General features: G+C 46.3%; 1 protein-coding gene across 1 annotated transcript in view; it reads left to right on the plus strand.

Moving 5' to 3' along the window:
• The window catches only part of MTCL1 (microtubule crosslinking factor 1), a 187,134-nt gene that overhangs the window by 102,206 nt on the left and 68,025 nt on the right, over positions 1–16,903 (plus strand). Inside the window, 5 exon segments of the mRNA XM_038746495.1 lie at positions 498–674; positions 676–1,833; positions 2,924–3,079; positions 12,168–12,290; positions 15,944–16,174. Of these exon segments, the coding sequence (XP_038602423.1) occupies positions 498–674; positions 676–1,833; positions 2,924–3,079; positions 12,168–12,290; positions 15,944–16,174 (1,845 nt within the window).

Consider the following 16,903-nt stretch of genomic DNA (forward strand, 5'->3'; position numbering starts at 1 on the left):
CTTGCTATGTGCAGAGCATGAGCGCTTGGGAAAGTACAGTGGAGTCAGCAGACGTGATCCCTGCCCTCAAGCCGCTGGTGATCTAGTGGAAGAATGAATTGGAAAGAAAGGAAGATGGTAGAAAGCCCGGAGGGGTCTCAGGTTACAGACTAGAAATGGGCTTCAGCTGTGTGTCCTCCTCCCGTTTTCTTTTGGAGTCATCATTTATGGTCCTGCCGGTTCTTCTGAATGCTGATTTTTTTTCTCCTTGGCCCACAGTGACACAGGGGAGTCACTTAATTGACTCACCCGGTCCGTTCTCAGAGTAGGCTTATGCCTAGCATGATGGGTCCCTTCCCAGTGTCTAAGTTAACAGTGCAGGGTGTGTCATATGTGTGTGTGTGTGTGTGTGTGTGTGTGTGTGTGTGTGTTTCTCTCTGGTTCCAGGAAACCATCAAAAACACTGAGCATGTGGTATTTTCCAATAATTCTCCTCTTGGGCTGCTCTTCCCTGGCAGGATGACAGTGCTGACTTGAAGTGCCAGCTGCAGTTTGCCAAAGAGGAAGCCGCCCTGATGCGCAAAAAGATGGCCAAGCTAGGGAAGGAGAAAGACCAACTGGAGCAGGAACTCCAGAAGTACAAGTCCCTGTATGGCGACGTGGACAGCCCCCTCCCGACCGGAGAGGCCGGGGGCCCCCCCCAGCTCCCGAGAGGCCGAGCTGAAGCTGCGGCTGAAGCTGGTGGAGGAGGAAGCCAACATCCTGGGCCGGAAGATCGTGGAGCTGGAGGTGGAGAACCGGGGCATCAAGGCGGAGATGGAGGACCTGCGGGGTCAGTATGAGCGAGAGTGTCTGAGCCGGGACCACATCCCAAGCATCCCTACCTCGCCGTACGGCGACTCGCTGGAGTCGGCCACGGAGCTGCGGCGCCACTTGCAGTTTGTGGAAGAGGAGGCGGAACTGCTGCGGAGGTCCATCTCCGAGATCGAGGACCACAACCAGCAGCTGACCCAGGAGCTGAGCAAGTTCAAGTTCGATCCCGGCCAGGAGCCCAGCTGGCCGGAGGAGCCGGCCTGCAGAGGCGGGGCTGGGGGTCCTCTGCAGGAGGAGCTCAAGTCGGCCCGCCTGCAGATCAATGAGCTGAGCGGGAAGGTGATGAAGCTGCAGTACGAGAACCGGGTGCTGCTGTCCAACGTGCAGCGTTACGACTTGGCCGCCCACCTGGGTCTGCCCGGGCCCAGCCCCCGGGACAGCGATGCCGAGAGCGATGCAGGCAAGAAGGAGAGCGACGGGGAGGAGGGCCGCCCGCCGCAGCCCAAGAGGGAAGGGCCCGTCGGGGGCGAGAGCGACTCGGACGAGCTCTATGAGAAGACCTCGGGCTTCGGGAGCGGAAGGCCGTCGGAGAGAAGCGACCCGGGCTTCGTGGAGCTGGCGAGGGCCAAGGAAGACACCGAGTCCCTGATGAGCATCAAGCGGGAGGCGGAGCGGCTGGAGAGGGTGGTGGAGCGCCTCATCACTGACACCGACATCTTGGTCTACGACGCCCAGCTGCGTGGCGCCGGTGGCAGGGCCCAGGAGCCGCCGGGCCATGGCCTGGGGGAGAGGACGGAGGAAGGCAAGAGCGAACCCCAACTCTTGGACACCATCAACGCCAGGATGAAGGCTTTCCGGAAGGAGCTCCAGGCCTTTCTGGAGAAGGTGGACCATGTCGGGGAAGGCCTGAAAGAGCGCTTGGAGGATCTGTCTCCTCTCCCTCACCTCACAGAGTCTTCCAGCTTCCTCTCCACGATGACCTCCGTGTCCCGGGACTCCCCTATTGGGACCCTGGGGAAGGAGCTAATCACAGACTTCCAGGTAAGGGGGCTGTTTGGGTTGCCTCCCCGCCCTGTCTTGCTGTTTCTCCTTCTCGCTGGCATCGCTGCACTCGAGCTCGTTCTGCTCACAGCTGCTTTGTTGTGATTTTTCAGTCTGCCTGGTATTAAAGCCTAAAGTGCCCACCAAATCTTTTATGGTTTGTTGGATTTTTTTTGTTTGTTTTTTTCTTTTCTGTTTTGTTTTTATGGTTTTGTTTTTCTCCCCCCCACTGCCCGCTCCCTTTTAACGCTCCGCCACTTTGGTTCAGAGGCACTTCCTCACGGAACAAGGCTAATCCCAAATGGAAACTCTAGGGGTCTGCGCGGTTTCGTTGCCCCTCCCACCCACAGGACCGGATGAAGAAGCCAAGAGGAATTAAAAAAAAATCAAAATCAAAAGCCAGAAACTCGATTGTCCTGTCAGAGGAATTAGCAGAACTGCTAACCGGCATCTGAGTCCCCTTTTATACCAAAAGGGGCCAAAGCACATTCTCTAAAGTGAGGACTCACCCCATCCACCTGGCAATGGGGGAAAAACTAAAGGGAGAGAAGCAAATTTCTAAGAGAGGATGATGTTTTCTGGAAAAAGCCTGCTGCCCGCTTGCTCCTGCCCCCACCCCCGCCAGCAGGGAGGTAGGAGCTGTCTAGCGAGAGAAGAGCACCCTCCTCTTCTAACGCATCGCCCACGGGTGGATGGCCAGACCTCCGCCCTGGAGTGTGGCTTTTGCTGCTCAGCACAAGTAAGGACGGAAGAGCCTTGTCTCCCACAGCCTTCACGATTCGTATGCTTGCTGTTGGTTTTGATCCATGCATTCCCCCTCCCCACATTGCATGCGCCTCATAACCAGTGTTTTTGCGTTCTTTTTTTCCTCTCTTTTTCTCTTTTTGCTTTTCAGATGTTTCAGCCCGTCATTTTGCTCCTCCTCATCTTGGTTTTGTTCTCTTCACTCTCTTATGCCACCGTGTTTAAGTTGGTTTTTCTGTTCATGCTTTTCTTTGTCTGGTAGTTTTTTCAGTCGTCTTCCTTACCCATTTTGTTTTCTTGCCCCCTGTCCTTTGCTTTTGTTATCCACTGCCCATGCACCCAACAGTCCAGACTGAGGGATCAGCTGGAGGCACAGCTCGGCCAGGACCGTGGAGAGGAGCAGGAGTTTCACCGCCTTCGGGCCATGGCTGAACCTCACCGCAGAGCTGATGGAGACATTAAAACCTACAGGCCAGGAGACAAGGGCTGTTTCAGTCTAGAGGTCAGCACGTCGGCTAGTGGTCAGTGAGCCGCTTCCTCCCATCCCCCTCCTCCTTTCTCCCCGCTGCCCGGCAGTGGAAGGAGTAGGAGCTGCCCGCAGGCCAAAGGGGCAACTCCTGTTGTAGCTTTGTGAAATCTGAGTCCAACAGACAAACTGGGGCGGGTTCAAAACCATCGAGGCCTTCCCACCTTTGAACCGCCAGCGACAAAGTGAATACAGGTTTTCACAAAAGCATGGAGGCTCCCTTGGCCATTTGCATTCTTTATCTACTTTGATCTTTCTTTCTTTTCCTGTCTCCTTCTTTTCACCTTCCCTGTTGCTTTCCTCTATCTTCTTCTCTCACCTACTGTTTCCATCTCTCTCTCTGCCACTTCTGTTCTCCTTCCCTCCCTCCATGGCCAGACTCTATTGGAAGAGAGACAAGAATACTGTATGCCTGACTTCTAGCCCAGGCACCAAATTTTCAGTTAAAACTGGACACCTTGTAGCTGTTCTGAGTCACACTATTAGTGAGGTTCATTTGGAATCTTCTGTAGGCTACTTGTGCAATCACAGAGAAAACCAGGTAGACAATCGGGCTGGTCTTTTTTGGTCAAGGGTAGATTGCCCTCTATAATTACCTTGTTGCTTAGGTCCCATCATAGAACAAGTAATAATAATAATAACTTGAGTTTGGGTATTTTTTAAATGTTCACTATGTACTACGCACTCTACTAAGCCCTGGGGAAGATACCTGACAATCAGATAGGACATAGTCCCTTTGCCACGTGGGGCGCATAGTCTTAAGGTGAGGGAGAGCAGGTATTGAGTCCCCATTTGACAGATGAGGAAACTGAGGCCCAGAGTAATTAAGTAACTAGCCTAGTGGGCAAGTGGCAGAGCCAGGATTAGAACTCAGGTCCTCTGACTCCCAGTCCTGTGTTCTTTCCACCAGGCCTCCCTTGATACCCCAGCAGTGACAAACCCGCTGGCCCCTTTGCTGCCAATTAACTTAATTAGAGCATTAATTAGGGCCTATACACTGGTGTCTCCCGGATGTCTGGAGACTCACCAGGATCTCCTATGAACAAAACTATCACCTGTTGTCAGAGCCACATAACTTCCTAACTGTCATGTGACAGTTGTCAGCCGCTGTGTAAATTAAAACTCCAAGACACAAGTAATACCATCTGGAGACAGAAAGATGTTCTTTGGGGCCCCGTGATCTTTGTACTTTAATAGTAGTTCAAGACAAGAGGACTACATACAGGCCAAACTAACCGATTCCAAACTGGAAAAGGATAGAGAATACTCCCAGTTTCTTGTTGAGGCAAAGGCCCTTCATTTGGCTGTCGATGCTTCCAAGGTCTTTTGGAGCAGAACATCCTCAGTGGCAAAGGGAAGAAGAGTGGGGAAGAGAGCCAGTCTAAACTGAGAACCATAAATAACAGAAAATCACTCAGCAGCTGGGAGTTTGACCTCAGCTTCAATGCTGTGTGAAACTGGGGAATGGGGAAGGCAGAGGAATTATGTGTGGCGAGGCCTCAGGTTAAATGTGTTACTAAGGGAACTGGTCTTATTCTAAGAAGAGCTTTAACTGGGCTCACCAAGCACCGGCATTATCTGAAATATTTTAGTTTGAAATTTTCCTCTTGACCCAATACGTTAGCAGTTCATGCGTTCCCCCATATGTGAAATTCAATATAAGTGGTGCCTTCTTCCAGAGTATGAAGGGGACACACACACACACACACAAAGACAGACACACGCACACACACATTTGTCATTCGAATTTATTGAATGCTTACTGTGTGCAGGGCACTGTACTAAGCACTTGGGAGAGTACAATGAAACAGCGTCAGTAGCCATGTTTCCTGCCCATAGCTAATTACAACAACTCAACTGAGAAGCATTTTCGGAAATGCACCTGGAGGGTCTAGGATGGATGGGGAAGGTGTGACATCTGCAAGTCGGTACAGTGTGGTCTAGAGGATAGAGCAGAAGCTTGAGAGTCAGAAGGACCTGGGTTCTAATCCTGAATCTGCCACTTGTCTGCTTTGTGACCGTGGCCAAGTCACTTCACTTTTCTGAGCCTCAGTTTTCTCATCTGTAAAATGGGGGTTCAGTAGCTGTTCTTTTTTCTAATTTGACCATGAGTCCCATCTGTATATAGATGAGAAGCTGAGAAGCAGCGTGGCTCAGTGGAAAGGGCACGGGCTTTGGAGTCAGTGGTCATGGGTTCATATCCCGGCTCTGCCAACTGTCAGCTGTGTGACTTTGGGCAAGTCGCTTAACTTCTCTGTGCCTCAGTTACCTCATCTGTAAAATGGGGATTGACTGTGAGTCCCCCATGGGACAACCTGATCACGTTGTAGCCTCCCCAGCACTTAGAACAGTGCTTTGCACATAGTAAGTGCGTAATGAATGCCATTATTATTATTATATTGTACCTACCCTAATGATCAGTGCAGTGCTTGGCACATAATAAGCATTCAATAGATCCCAAAATTATTATTAATTATTGTTACTGATGTGCTGAGCGGGCCTTGCCCCATGTGTTGCCCTGGTATGCCACAGGGGAAGAGGCTACACAGCCACCCCTGCATGGCCACTACACACCTGTGAGCTTCACTGCAGGATCCCTAATGGAAGGAATTGTGATTTTTTTTTCATTAAAAAAACATTGATAACGTTTTTTGTTTTTACCAGAAAAGGTATTTGTATGTCCAGACCAAAAAGGTATGGTATGTTTTGTTTCTGTAGATGTTTTGAGGGAATTAACCTGAAATTTCACACCCAGAGTGAACCTGAAAGAAAAGTTGGGCCTGGATGAACTTACTTCGGGGGCAGATGGTTCCTTCCCCATCCATGGACCAGAAAAGTCCTGATGACTTTGGGCAGCCAGCCCGTTGACTTTTGTAACAACCATCAGAATCCCACTCTCTCGGAAAGGTGTCAACCACCTGTAGTGAGTCAGGCTGGGGGAGCCAAATGATGAGGAGAAATGGGTGTCTGGAACTATCCACAAACAGAACAGGGCACATTTCAGGATTGCCAAATGGTAGCTCTGTAGCTAGAAACTCCAGTGTATTTTTTAAAATATATGTGTAGCCTGAGTTTTGAAAATGAACTATTCCGGATGGATTTCTTACCTGGTTATTTCTCTTCTACACAAAGATGCTAAGGGTGCTTGTTGGAGCAGACAAATCCTCTGTTTCCCCTGTGATCTAACCCAGGCGCAATATGTGTTTTTGTTTGTTCTTTGTCTACAGTGCTAATCTGTCTTTTTAGTTTCTACTAGAATACAATAGTGGGCTAAGGATTAGATTGGGAGGTTCCCCACTGGGAACAAGGTTGTGTCTAATTCCCTCTGCTGTATGCTCTCTCAGTGCTTAGTATAGTGCTCTGCATACAATAAGTGCTTAATAAATACTACTACTACTAATTATTCAGTTGAATTCACAATCCTAGAATACTTCAAAGCATATTAGGAACAAACCTTCCCTTTCTTAAAACAAAACTGTATTCAATCCATCATCAGTGGCATTTGTCTAGTGTTCACTCTGAGCAGAGCACTGTTAAGCCCTTGGGAAAGTACAACACAATCGAATGGACACAGTCCCTGCCCTCAAGGAACTTAAACTAATTCCCAAGGAGAGTCTGGAATCAAGAGTGATGAATGCTTGATTCCAGCTCAGTTCTCCAAAATTTAGTGGAGACTGTAGCCATAATGGGAAGGGAAGGAATCAACCAAAATCTACAGAGTGCTGGGAAGCAAGATGGCAAAATTGGAGAATACTATGTTGCATTCTTCCTAAGTGGCACAGCACAGACTCAGATTATTGCAATAGTAACTGGGAAACAAGACAGATGTTTATATCGTAGCCTGTAGCATGGGGCTAAAAGGAAAATAATTAGTAAAATTAGCACTGTACTTTTCAGTGTGTTTACATTGCATGTAAACAACTGGCAGACAGCAGTCTTACACCAATCTTTGCCATGAATTTGCAGATCTGTTTTTGCCTCCACACTGAGACCCTCATACCAGACCTTTAAATCTGTCTTTATCCAAGCAGCGCAAGAGGAGGAGGAAGTTTCAGAGTTTACCCTGAACTGTAGAATAATGTCACTAGTGTCTCCTGGGCCCTTCAAAAAATTCCCAAAGTTTTCTCACATAGATAGATAGATAGATAGATAAACAGATAGATAGATAGATAGATAGATAGATAAAGTATTTGATATATATGTGTGTACACACATGCACACACACATATATGTATGTGTGTATATATATGTGTGTAGTATATATATGTAGTATTTTTGCACTGATCTAAGTGCTGTGGTAGATACAAGCTACTCAGGTTGAACACAGTCCATGTCCCATATGGCATTCACAGTCTTAATCCCCGTTTTGAAGATGATGTAACTGAGGCCCAAAGAAGTTAAGTGACTTGACCAACGTGGAGCTGTAACTAGAACCCAGGTCCTTTGGACTCCCAGCCCATGCTCTATCCAGTAGGCCATGCATTCTATCCACGATATGCACCACAGATTTTCTGTCTGTTTTTCCCTTGCCACTACCTGACATTTTATTCTCATGGGAGTAGTCTGGCTGAGGAGGAATAATATTCATTTCATTGTGTTCTCATTCTTCCCAAATGACAACATATTGACAACATAAACCTTGACCTTGGCAGGTCACTCAATGTCTCTGGGCCTCAGTTACCTCACCTGTAAAATGGGGATTAATTCTGTGAGCCCCATGTGAGACATGGACTATGTCCAACCTAATCAGCTTGTATTTACCCAGTGCTTAGTACACTGCCTGGCATGTAATAGGCACTTATCAAATGCTATTAAAAAATAAATAAATAGTTAAGCACTGTGTTCACATGTCCTGAAAAAAACAGTATAAAATTCCCAAGATGCAAAATTATGCCACTGAATCCAACTTTGTTTCCACTATTCCTCTTGGAAATAATGTGCGATATGTTGGGAAATCATTCCAGGTAAATTTACATTATTAGTTGACAGTCCCTAAAGAGCCAGATTTAATAGGGTGTGGGTGTTTGCCAAGCCACCTCAGGAGGGTTTGGAAGATTTTGAATAATGAAAACTAAATTCTTCCCTAAGGGAATGTTCCTGCTATCAATCAGTGTTCACTGAGAGAATTGAATGTGTAACTGAGGGAAAACACTTCTGTGGTGCCTATAGATTTGAGAGTGTAGCATCTAAAGGGTACCTAAATATTGTTTGGAATGAGGAGAGGTCATAGTCAAATAGTACAATATTGGCACAACTGTCCAAAGGATTTAGTTTCTCAATCAGAATTCCCAGAAGGCCCTTCCCAATCTCTTCCCCACACTCATCTGAAATCCTTTATTCTTGAACTGTAAAGTTCCAAGAGAGAATCATATGAGATTTGATACTACTCTGTTATGGAACTGATGCCATAAACCAGAGTTGAAGAGCACAGTGGTAAAACCAACTGAAGGCAAACTGAGCCGAGTTCTCAGACAGAATTACTGGTGGAAATCCTGGTTGGGTCTGAAGTTTGGTAGAATCCAGCCACCACTATGTTTGTGCATGAGTTAAGTGTCAGTGTTAATGCTCTCAAACCTAATCACCCTGCAGCCTCCTCCCCACCACCAGTTCCTATCACCACCTTACCAAATAAAACAAAACCCAGAGTTGAACATCATTATCAGTATTTACTGAGCACCTACGTGACTCAGAATATTGTACCTGGTGACTTGGAGCACACAAAAGTAGAAAACTCAGGCTATGCCATTCAAGGTACTTTTGAGAGAGAAGGAGAGATTGCAAGGTGGATTTAGAAATGAAAGGGTCTAGGTTAGCTGTGTTTTTAGACTCCGGTTCACCATAGTCACCACCTTAAAAACTCTTCCGAGCTCAACATTTGTTTCTGTGATCCTCTTAGAGTCTGTCACTCATCCTCTCTCGTCATCTTTCGAGAGGGTTGGGGAGATTCTTGCTCCCTGGGTGTGCAGTAAGTCCATTAAACAAATACCAGAGGCATGATCTTCTTCTGAATGGAAATGTTCATCATCAGCAGCATAAGTGCTCTGTATTGAGTGCTCACTTTGTGCAGAGCACTGCACTAAGCACTTGAGAGAGTACATTTCAAGAGTTGGAAGACGAGTTCCCTTCCTGCAGTGAGCTTACACTATACGGGGGGGGGGGAACGCAGGCTATAAAGAAACCAGTGAGAGGCTGGGCATGGGTGATTCACTGAGTCATATTTCTGTGGTGCCTATGTGGTGGTGACAGTGTGGACTATGTGCCTTGCCTAGATGAAAGAGTCAGAATGAATTAGTCTGCCACAGAATTATTAGCCGAGGTGCCTGGCAGAGGTGGTTTAACCTCTAGGATTTGGAAACTCTGATCCAAGGATGAGAAGTGGGAACAGTTTAGGGAAAGAACTGCAAGGGTGGGATGGGGCCAGTCATTCTCGGGGTGTCATTCTCTTGTCGGGAAAATGGTAGTTATTTGTTGTGTTGACTTCCGTTCATATTTGTTTCCGTGACCACGTCCTTCACTGTAACACTGGAGTGACATTTGGTGTCTTGACTGGCAATTGTGGCCCAGTGTGGTTTATTCTTCACAGTAAATGTTCAAAAATGAAGGAAAGTGGAATTGCAAAATTACCCTCTCAGTTTTCTGGTCTTGTGTTGGCATGAAGGGGAAGGCCTTCACCCAGACCTGAAGCGGGATGGGTGGGAGTCACAGTAACTATTTAAAACACCCACCGCATCAACCCATTTCCAGTGTTTCTCCTCCTTTTAGAGAGGGCTGGCTCCATATAGTGGAACTCACAAACCAATAGAGAAGGAAGCCCAGGTATCATTAAAATAAGTTTTACATATCTTCATGATCTTCTCATTACATCGTTGCAAGTTTAAGCACAACTGAAACACCTTGCAGAAGGTTAAAAGTTAGCAGAGCCCTGCCTGGTTCAGACGGGGCCACAGAACACAGAAAGAGGAAGGGGACTTGCAACAAGGCAGAGCCGGCCTACTTTCACCCCTTTCCCCTCTTTGGGGCCTCCTTGGGCCAGGGAGGGGGCAGCCCCGAAATGAGCAAAGACCAAGGCGTCCAATGCCCCCTGCTGAACCCCAGTATTTGACCCTTTGTCCTAAACAGCAGGAGAGGAAAGGCGGCATATTCAACCATTCAGCCCTTGAGTGGTTCTGGGAAAGAACAGGGAGCAGGTGAGTTGGCAAAGGACAGATGGCAGTGGGGCCTCAGAGCAAAGCCAACCCTTAATCCCGTCCCATAATCCTTGGTCCCATCCAAGGGACAAGTGTGAAACTCACTCTGCCTCGCTTAGTACAGTGCTCTGCATACAGTAAGTGCTCAATCAATCAATCAATCGTATTTATTGAGCGCTTACTGTGTGCAGAGCACTGTACTAAGCGCTTGGGAAGTACAAGTTGGCAACATATAGAGACAGTCCCTACCCAACAGTGGGCTCACAGTCTAGAAGATATGATCGAATGAATGAATGGAAGACCGTGTCTCCCTCAAAGTGAGGTCAGGCCTGGTCGGCAGCCAGAGCAGACACAGACAGTAAGCTCACTGTGGGCAGAGGCAATGTGTCTACCAACTTTGTTACATCTTTCTCTCCCAATTGCTTACTACAGTGCTCTGCACATAGTAAACACTCAATAAATGCCATTGATTGATATGGACCTCACACTAATAATAATGATGGCATTTATTAAGCTCTGACTATGTGCAAAGCACTGTTCTAAGTGCTGGGGAGGTTACAAGATGATCAGGTTGTCCCACGGGGGGCTCGCAGTCTTAATCCCCATTTTACAGATGGGTAACTGAGACACAGAGAAGTTAAGTGACTTGCCCAAAGTCACATAGCTGACAATTGGTGGAGCCGGGATTTGAACCCATGACCTCTGACTCCAAAGCCCGTGCTTTTTCCATTGAGCCACGCTGCTTCTCTAATGAGGTTTGGGTCAGCTAGATCTCAGGTTTGGGGTCTAGAATGGGCTCTGGAGGCTGGAGCGTTGATTCATACACACACCCCCACCCCACACACACTTATCATTCTGTCTGTCTAACAATAATATTAAGCAGGACCCAGTTGGCTCCTTGCTGGTTGAGTCCTGGCCTTAGTTGGGCTTGGCCTGAATGAGCTGAGCCCTACAAGCATTATTGAGTGATGGACACTCCAGTATCATTTGCAGCTACAAGAGAAATGCATCCTTCATTCTGCATGGGGAGGATGTGGGAGTTAAGCCCCTTATATATAAAGAGGAGAAAAGCCATGCAAACTGTGCAGAATAGGCATGCTACTTAAAAAGTCATTTCTGCAGATACTGGCAAGTTCTTTTAGACCATCTTAGTAGGGATGCAAAGGGATTGGGTTAAAATTTCTTATCCCCTAGTGAAATTATAATGCCCAAGTTTTGGGACTGTAGAAGTCCCTGTCATTTGTAATTAACTGAAAGTAGATGGCAGATGGTTGGACACCATTTCTAAGCCTTGCAAAAATCCACGGCCTCCTAAGGTAGGGCTCTAGAACTGTTTGGGGGACAGATAGTGATGGCTCTTATCCTACCTAAAAGATGAAGAATGGAAATCCTCTTGTACCATTTTACAACAGATTAATCAGTCAGCGGAATTAAAGGTGCAGAGCACTGTACTAAGCACTTGGGAGAGTAGTGGTAGTAGTAACAGTATTAAGTGCTTACCATGTGCAGAGTAAATGCTGAGAAAGAGTGAACAGGTGGGAATTAGACCCTGACCCTCTCCCCCGAGGGACTAACAATCTACATTATGTTGAAGTAGAATTGGTAAACATGATCCCTATTCCCAAGGAGTTTACAGTCTAGAAAGGGAGGTAGGTAACACAGGTCGCTTCTTGAACCAAAAAGGACCTGACGCATTCCTTCCCTCAGGAACCGTGCAGACATCCCCCTCACAGTCTCACTCCATTGCTGCAGCCCCCACCCGTGCCGTGTTGCTGAATGTCTGTATCCATGCCTCGTGCAGATGTCTGTCCAGTAGATTATTAATACAGAGTCACAATTGCTTTCCACTAAAGCTGTCCCTTTGTCCTGCCGCTCAGCTCAGGGATGCCCCTGTTTTCCCTGAACAGAGTGTATCGATACAGGAGCTTCAGGCTCATCTTGAGCAGGAGACCAGGCTTCACCGAGAGGAGCAAGAAAAGTTTACCGACAGGATCATTCAGGTAAATACTGGGGCACTGAGTTTGCCCAGGGTCTCCCCACTGCAAGTCCCAATGCCGTTTCCCCCTGATAAAAGACGAAATAGTAAAAAGACAGCATTATCTAGGGAAAAAAGTTTGAGACAGGAGACACAGGTTCTAATCCCAGCCCTGCCACTGACCTAGGGTGTGACCCTTAATCTCTCTGGTCTAGTTTCCTCATGTGTAAAAGAAGAATAAGATACCTGCTCTCTCTACCTCTTAGGTTGTGAGCCCCAGATAGGACTGAATTGGTGTCTGACCTGATTATCATGTCTCCATAGTTTAGTATAGTTCTTTGGCACATAAAAAATGCTCCATAAATACCATAATTATTTACTACTGTGGGACAAAGTCTGTCCTAATCTGAAAGGGATGTCTATCTGAGCCACTTAGAGGGACACACGAGTCTTCTAATTAACCCCCGTGGACCCTGAAAGAGGCCCATCAGGAATACACAGGGAGGAGGACTCCACATTTGAGTCTGGTGTGTTGCAACAGGCATGAAATTCTTCCTGAAGTCCAACTCGACTCCCTTTGACTGCAATTTCAGTCAGCAAAGTCTGGCAAAATGAGGACTCTGGGAGGCATTTGGACATTAACAAATGCTGCTTTTAAGTTTTTTATTCTGGTGACTTTTCCTCTCAGTTTCATTATTTAGACATAAGCTAAGAAACAGACTGAAATAGGGCCCCACCAAAATATTGTCTTTAAAAATCAGTTTATGAGTTCATCCAGTCTTCTAATGATTGAAGGATCAATGCCTTGCAGCTAATTATCCCTCATTGCTTAAATCCTTTTTCAGCCTTTCCACCTGAGTGACTCAGAAATCAAGATCGGGAAAGCCCCCCACCCCCACCCCCCACCGCCCTCCCGAGCCCCCAACTGTCTCCCTGTAGAGATTCCAACCTTACCAGCCCTCTTTCTGATTAAGTAATCAACCAATGGTATTTATTGAGCACTTACCGTGTGCACAGCATTGTACTAAGCGCTTGGGAGAGTGCAATGCAGAGATGTTGGTTCCAGACAGGGATTGTCTGTCTTTATTGCTATATTGTACTTTCCCAAGCATTTAGTACAGTGCTCTGCACATAGTAAGTGCTCAATAAACATGATTGAATGAATGAATAATAATAATAATGGTATTTAAACGTTTGCTATTCATTCATTCAATTGTATTTATTGAGCACTTACTGTGTGCAGAGCACTGTACTAAGCGCTTGGGAAGTACAAGTTGGCAACATATAGAGTTGTGCCAAGCGCTGTTTTAAGTGCTGGGGTAAGTACAAGGTAATCAGGTCATCCCAGGTGTGGCTTACAATCTTAATCCCCATTTTACAGATGAGGGAACTGAGGCACATAGAAGTTAAGTGACTTGCCCAAAGTCACACAGCGGACAAGTGGCGGAGCAGGATTAGAACCTACGACTTCTGACTCCCAAGCCTGTGCTCTTTCCACTAAGCCATGTTGATAGACATATTCCCTGCCCACAGAAAGCTTTGTGAACATAAAGCCACATAGAGCTGTGAAAGCTCTTTTGTTCTTATTCTTAAGTGATAGACCCCTTTTAAAAAAAAAATTAAACTTCAGTTGCCCATCAAATGATTTAAATTCCTGAGACCAGCACATGATCCTGGTTCATTCAAGAATGCAATTACAAAAGTGGATTGTTAAACAGAACCTTCTTGGTATTCATTTGGCTGCAGATGGAAATAGGTCAGAAACTGCTTATCTGAGCCATCCCGGCTCCTGGCAGCTTATCAGGTGGGAAGCCAAAAGCATTAGTGCAAATCATCTCTTTGGAGGCTTTCATTATTAGGTACCTCCTTTACGTAAGAATGGCTAAATTTGCTTGTCAGTTCTTTTATCTTCTCCAAGAAAGGATTTTCAGGTTACATGGAGGATTAGTGGCATTTGTGTTTTGCATTATACATGAGCTGAAAGAGGATAAAGTGAATTTGCTATCATGCAGAGTAGTAATGGCTGGTTTTTCCAGATTCAGAAATGGGCTTTTAAACTATTGACTCCTGAGCCTGGATGCTTCCACTGAGGTTCCCGGAGGAGGTTTCTTATGTTAATAATGATTAGGAGGAACTAGAATGCATTTTCACACCAGAACGGAAAAATCCTGTTTGCCCTGAATTCTGTCAAGACAGGAATTAAGCCCCTCTCATTAGATAAAAATTGTCTTCTGCTTTCAAGAAAATGGAATTGGTATGGAGAAGAAAGAACGTGGGCAAAGCCCACAGAGTACATCAGATTGTTTGGCCTTGAAATTGTGAATTTGTAATTGTATTGATTTGGGCAGCCGTGCCTTATTAATGCTCTAGATCAAGCTGACACCCACTTATCCTAGGCTGCTAATTACGTAATTACGTAGGACTGGATTTAAGATGTTACATGGGCACTTGTTTGTTCAGGTGTTTTAAGCATCTTCAAATAGTGAGGTTTTGAACTCCTAGAACTCCTGATGGTAGGGATTGATAGACCTAGTGTGTTGATAGACCTTGTGATAGACCTAGTGTTATAAACCAGAAAGATTTTCTTTCCTGCAGAGAAGAAAGGCCAAAGCCAAAAGAAGCTTCCACCATTTTGGGTCTTTTTCCCATGAATGATTTCATTTCTATAACCCTGCTCATCCAACTTCTGTTCAAGGTCCAGGGCTTGATCCAGAGCTGAAGGATAGAAACATTTAGCTCTTGAAGCAGGGAATTATTCTTCGGAGGAGGTACAGATTTGCAGAAATGAAGGAGAAAAGTCGAGCTTTTGGACACATTACAAACTGCTGTCTTAGAGATGAGCCTGTGTCTCCCCACATGTGGGAGAGGGCATTGCTGACTAGCACAAAGGGAAATGAAGAAAGCTGCTTTAAGCACACTAGTGAAGGGTGGAAAGTGGGTCACTCTTGGACGGGTACAGGGGGGATGTGTCCCAGAATCACTCTTCAGAAACATTTGTTACATCCAGTGAGTATTTGTTGCATCTCTTCAGGGGTTTAGGTAGACAGAGTTCATTCATTCATTCATTCAATCATATTTATTGAGCACTTACTGTGTGCAGAGCACTGTAGTAAGTGCTTGGGAAGTACAAGTTGGCAACATATAGAGACAGTCCCTACCCAACAACGGGCTCACAGGCTAGAAGGGGGAGACAGACAACAAAACAAAACACTTGGACAGGTGTCAGGTTGTCAGAACAAATAGAATTAAAGCTAAATGCACATCATTAACAAAATAAATAGAATAGTAAATATATACATGTAAAATAAATAATCTGTACAAACATATATACAGGTGCTGTGGGGAAGGAAAGGTGGTAGCGCAGGGGGGTTGGGGAGGAGGAGAGGATAAAGGGAGCTCAGTCTGGGAAGGCCTCATGGAGGAGGTGAGCTTTCAGTAGGGCTTTGAAGGGAGGAAGAGAGCTAGCTTGGCGGATGTGTGGAGGGAGGGCATTCCAGGCCAGGGGGAGGAGTTAATCAAACCAACCCTGGTAGCTTTTATTCTCTGCAGTTTCTGGGAGAACAGCGGGTCTGTCCATTCCAGCATCTCACCTTAATCTGACGGGGAGAGGTTTCAGTCTGCCCAGGGTCTGGTAGGAGAGGCTGCCCCATTAACGCCATGTCCGTTGCCGTTGTAAAGATGGAGGAAGAACACCGACAGGCCCTACGGAGGAAGGATCTTGAAGTGCAGAGTCTGACGTTACAGAACAAGCTGGAGGAAAAGACCTGGGGCCAGGAGAAGAGCCTCATGCAGCGGGAGCTCAGGCACTTCAAGCAGAACACGTTCCTCCTCTACGTCAAACTCAAGTGGCTGCTGAAACATTGGCGGCAGGGCAAACGAGTGGAGGGGGAAGGAGAAGATTCGGCAGAGGTGAGATTCCCTTGGGTGGGTGGCTCGATGGGTGGGGAGGGAAGCAGCGGGGCCTAGGGGATAAAGCATGGATAGAGCAAGTGAACTTAACCAAGGCCACACAGTGGACAAGCAATGGAGCCAAGTTTAGAACCCATGACCTTCTGACTTGTGTTCTATCCACTTCGCCATGCTGCTTCCCACTCATTGTGGGAGTACCCCAATCGTGCTATCTAGTTCTGCTAACCTTCTCCATCTACACTCACTACCTCATCCACTTCCGTATCTGTAATTTTATTTATTTGTATTGTCTGTCTCCCCCACTCTAGACTGTGAGCTCGGTGCGGGCAGGGAATGTCACTGTTTATTGTTGTATTGTACTTTCCCAAGTGCATAGTACAGTGCTCTGCATACAGTAAGCACTCAATAAATACTGATGAATGAATGAATGTTTTCAATAAACACCTCTATGAGGATGACTGTGCATATCTGTGCACTTCTATCTGAGATCTTGGGACATTTGATGTTCAACCACCCCCCAGCCCCAAAGTATATATGCACTTACCTTTAAATTATATATCATAAATTATTTATTCATATTAATGTCTGTCTCCCTATCTAGATTGTAACCTTGTAATGGGCAGGGAATGTGATTGCTAATTCTGTTGTATTATACTCTCCCAAGTGCTTAGTATAGTGCTTTGTACAAAGTAAATGCTCAGTAAATGCCATTGATTGGTTGATTGATGA

This window comes from Tachyglossus aculeatus, chromosome 5 (genome assembly GCF_015852505.1).
Source record: "Tachyglossus aculeatus isolate mTacAcu1 chromosome 5, mTacAcu1.pri, whole genome shotgun sequence".
Taxonomy (NCBI): Eukaryota; Metazoa; Chordata; class Mammalia; order Monotremata; family Tachyglossidae; genus Tachyglossus; species Tachyglossus aculeatus.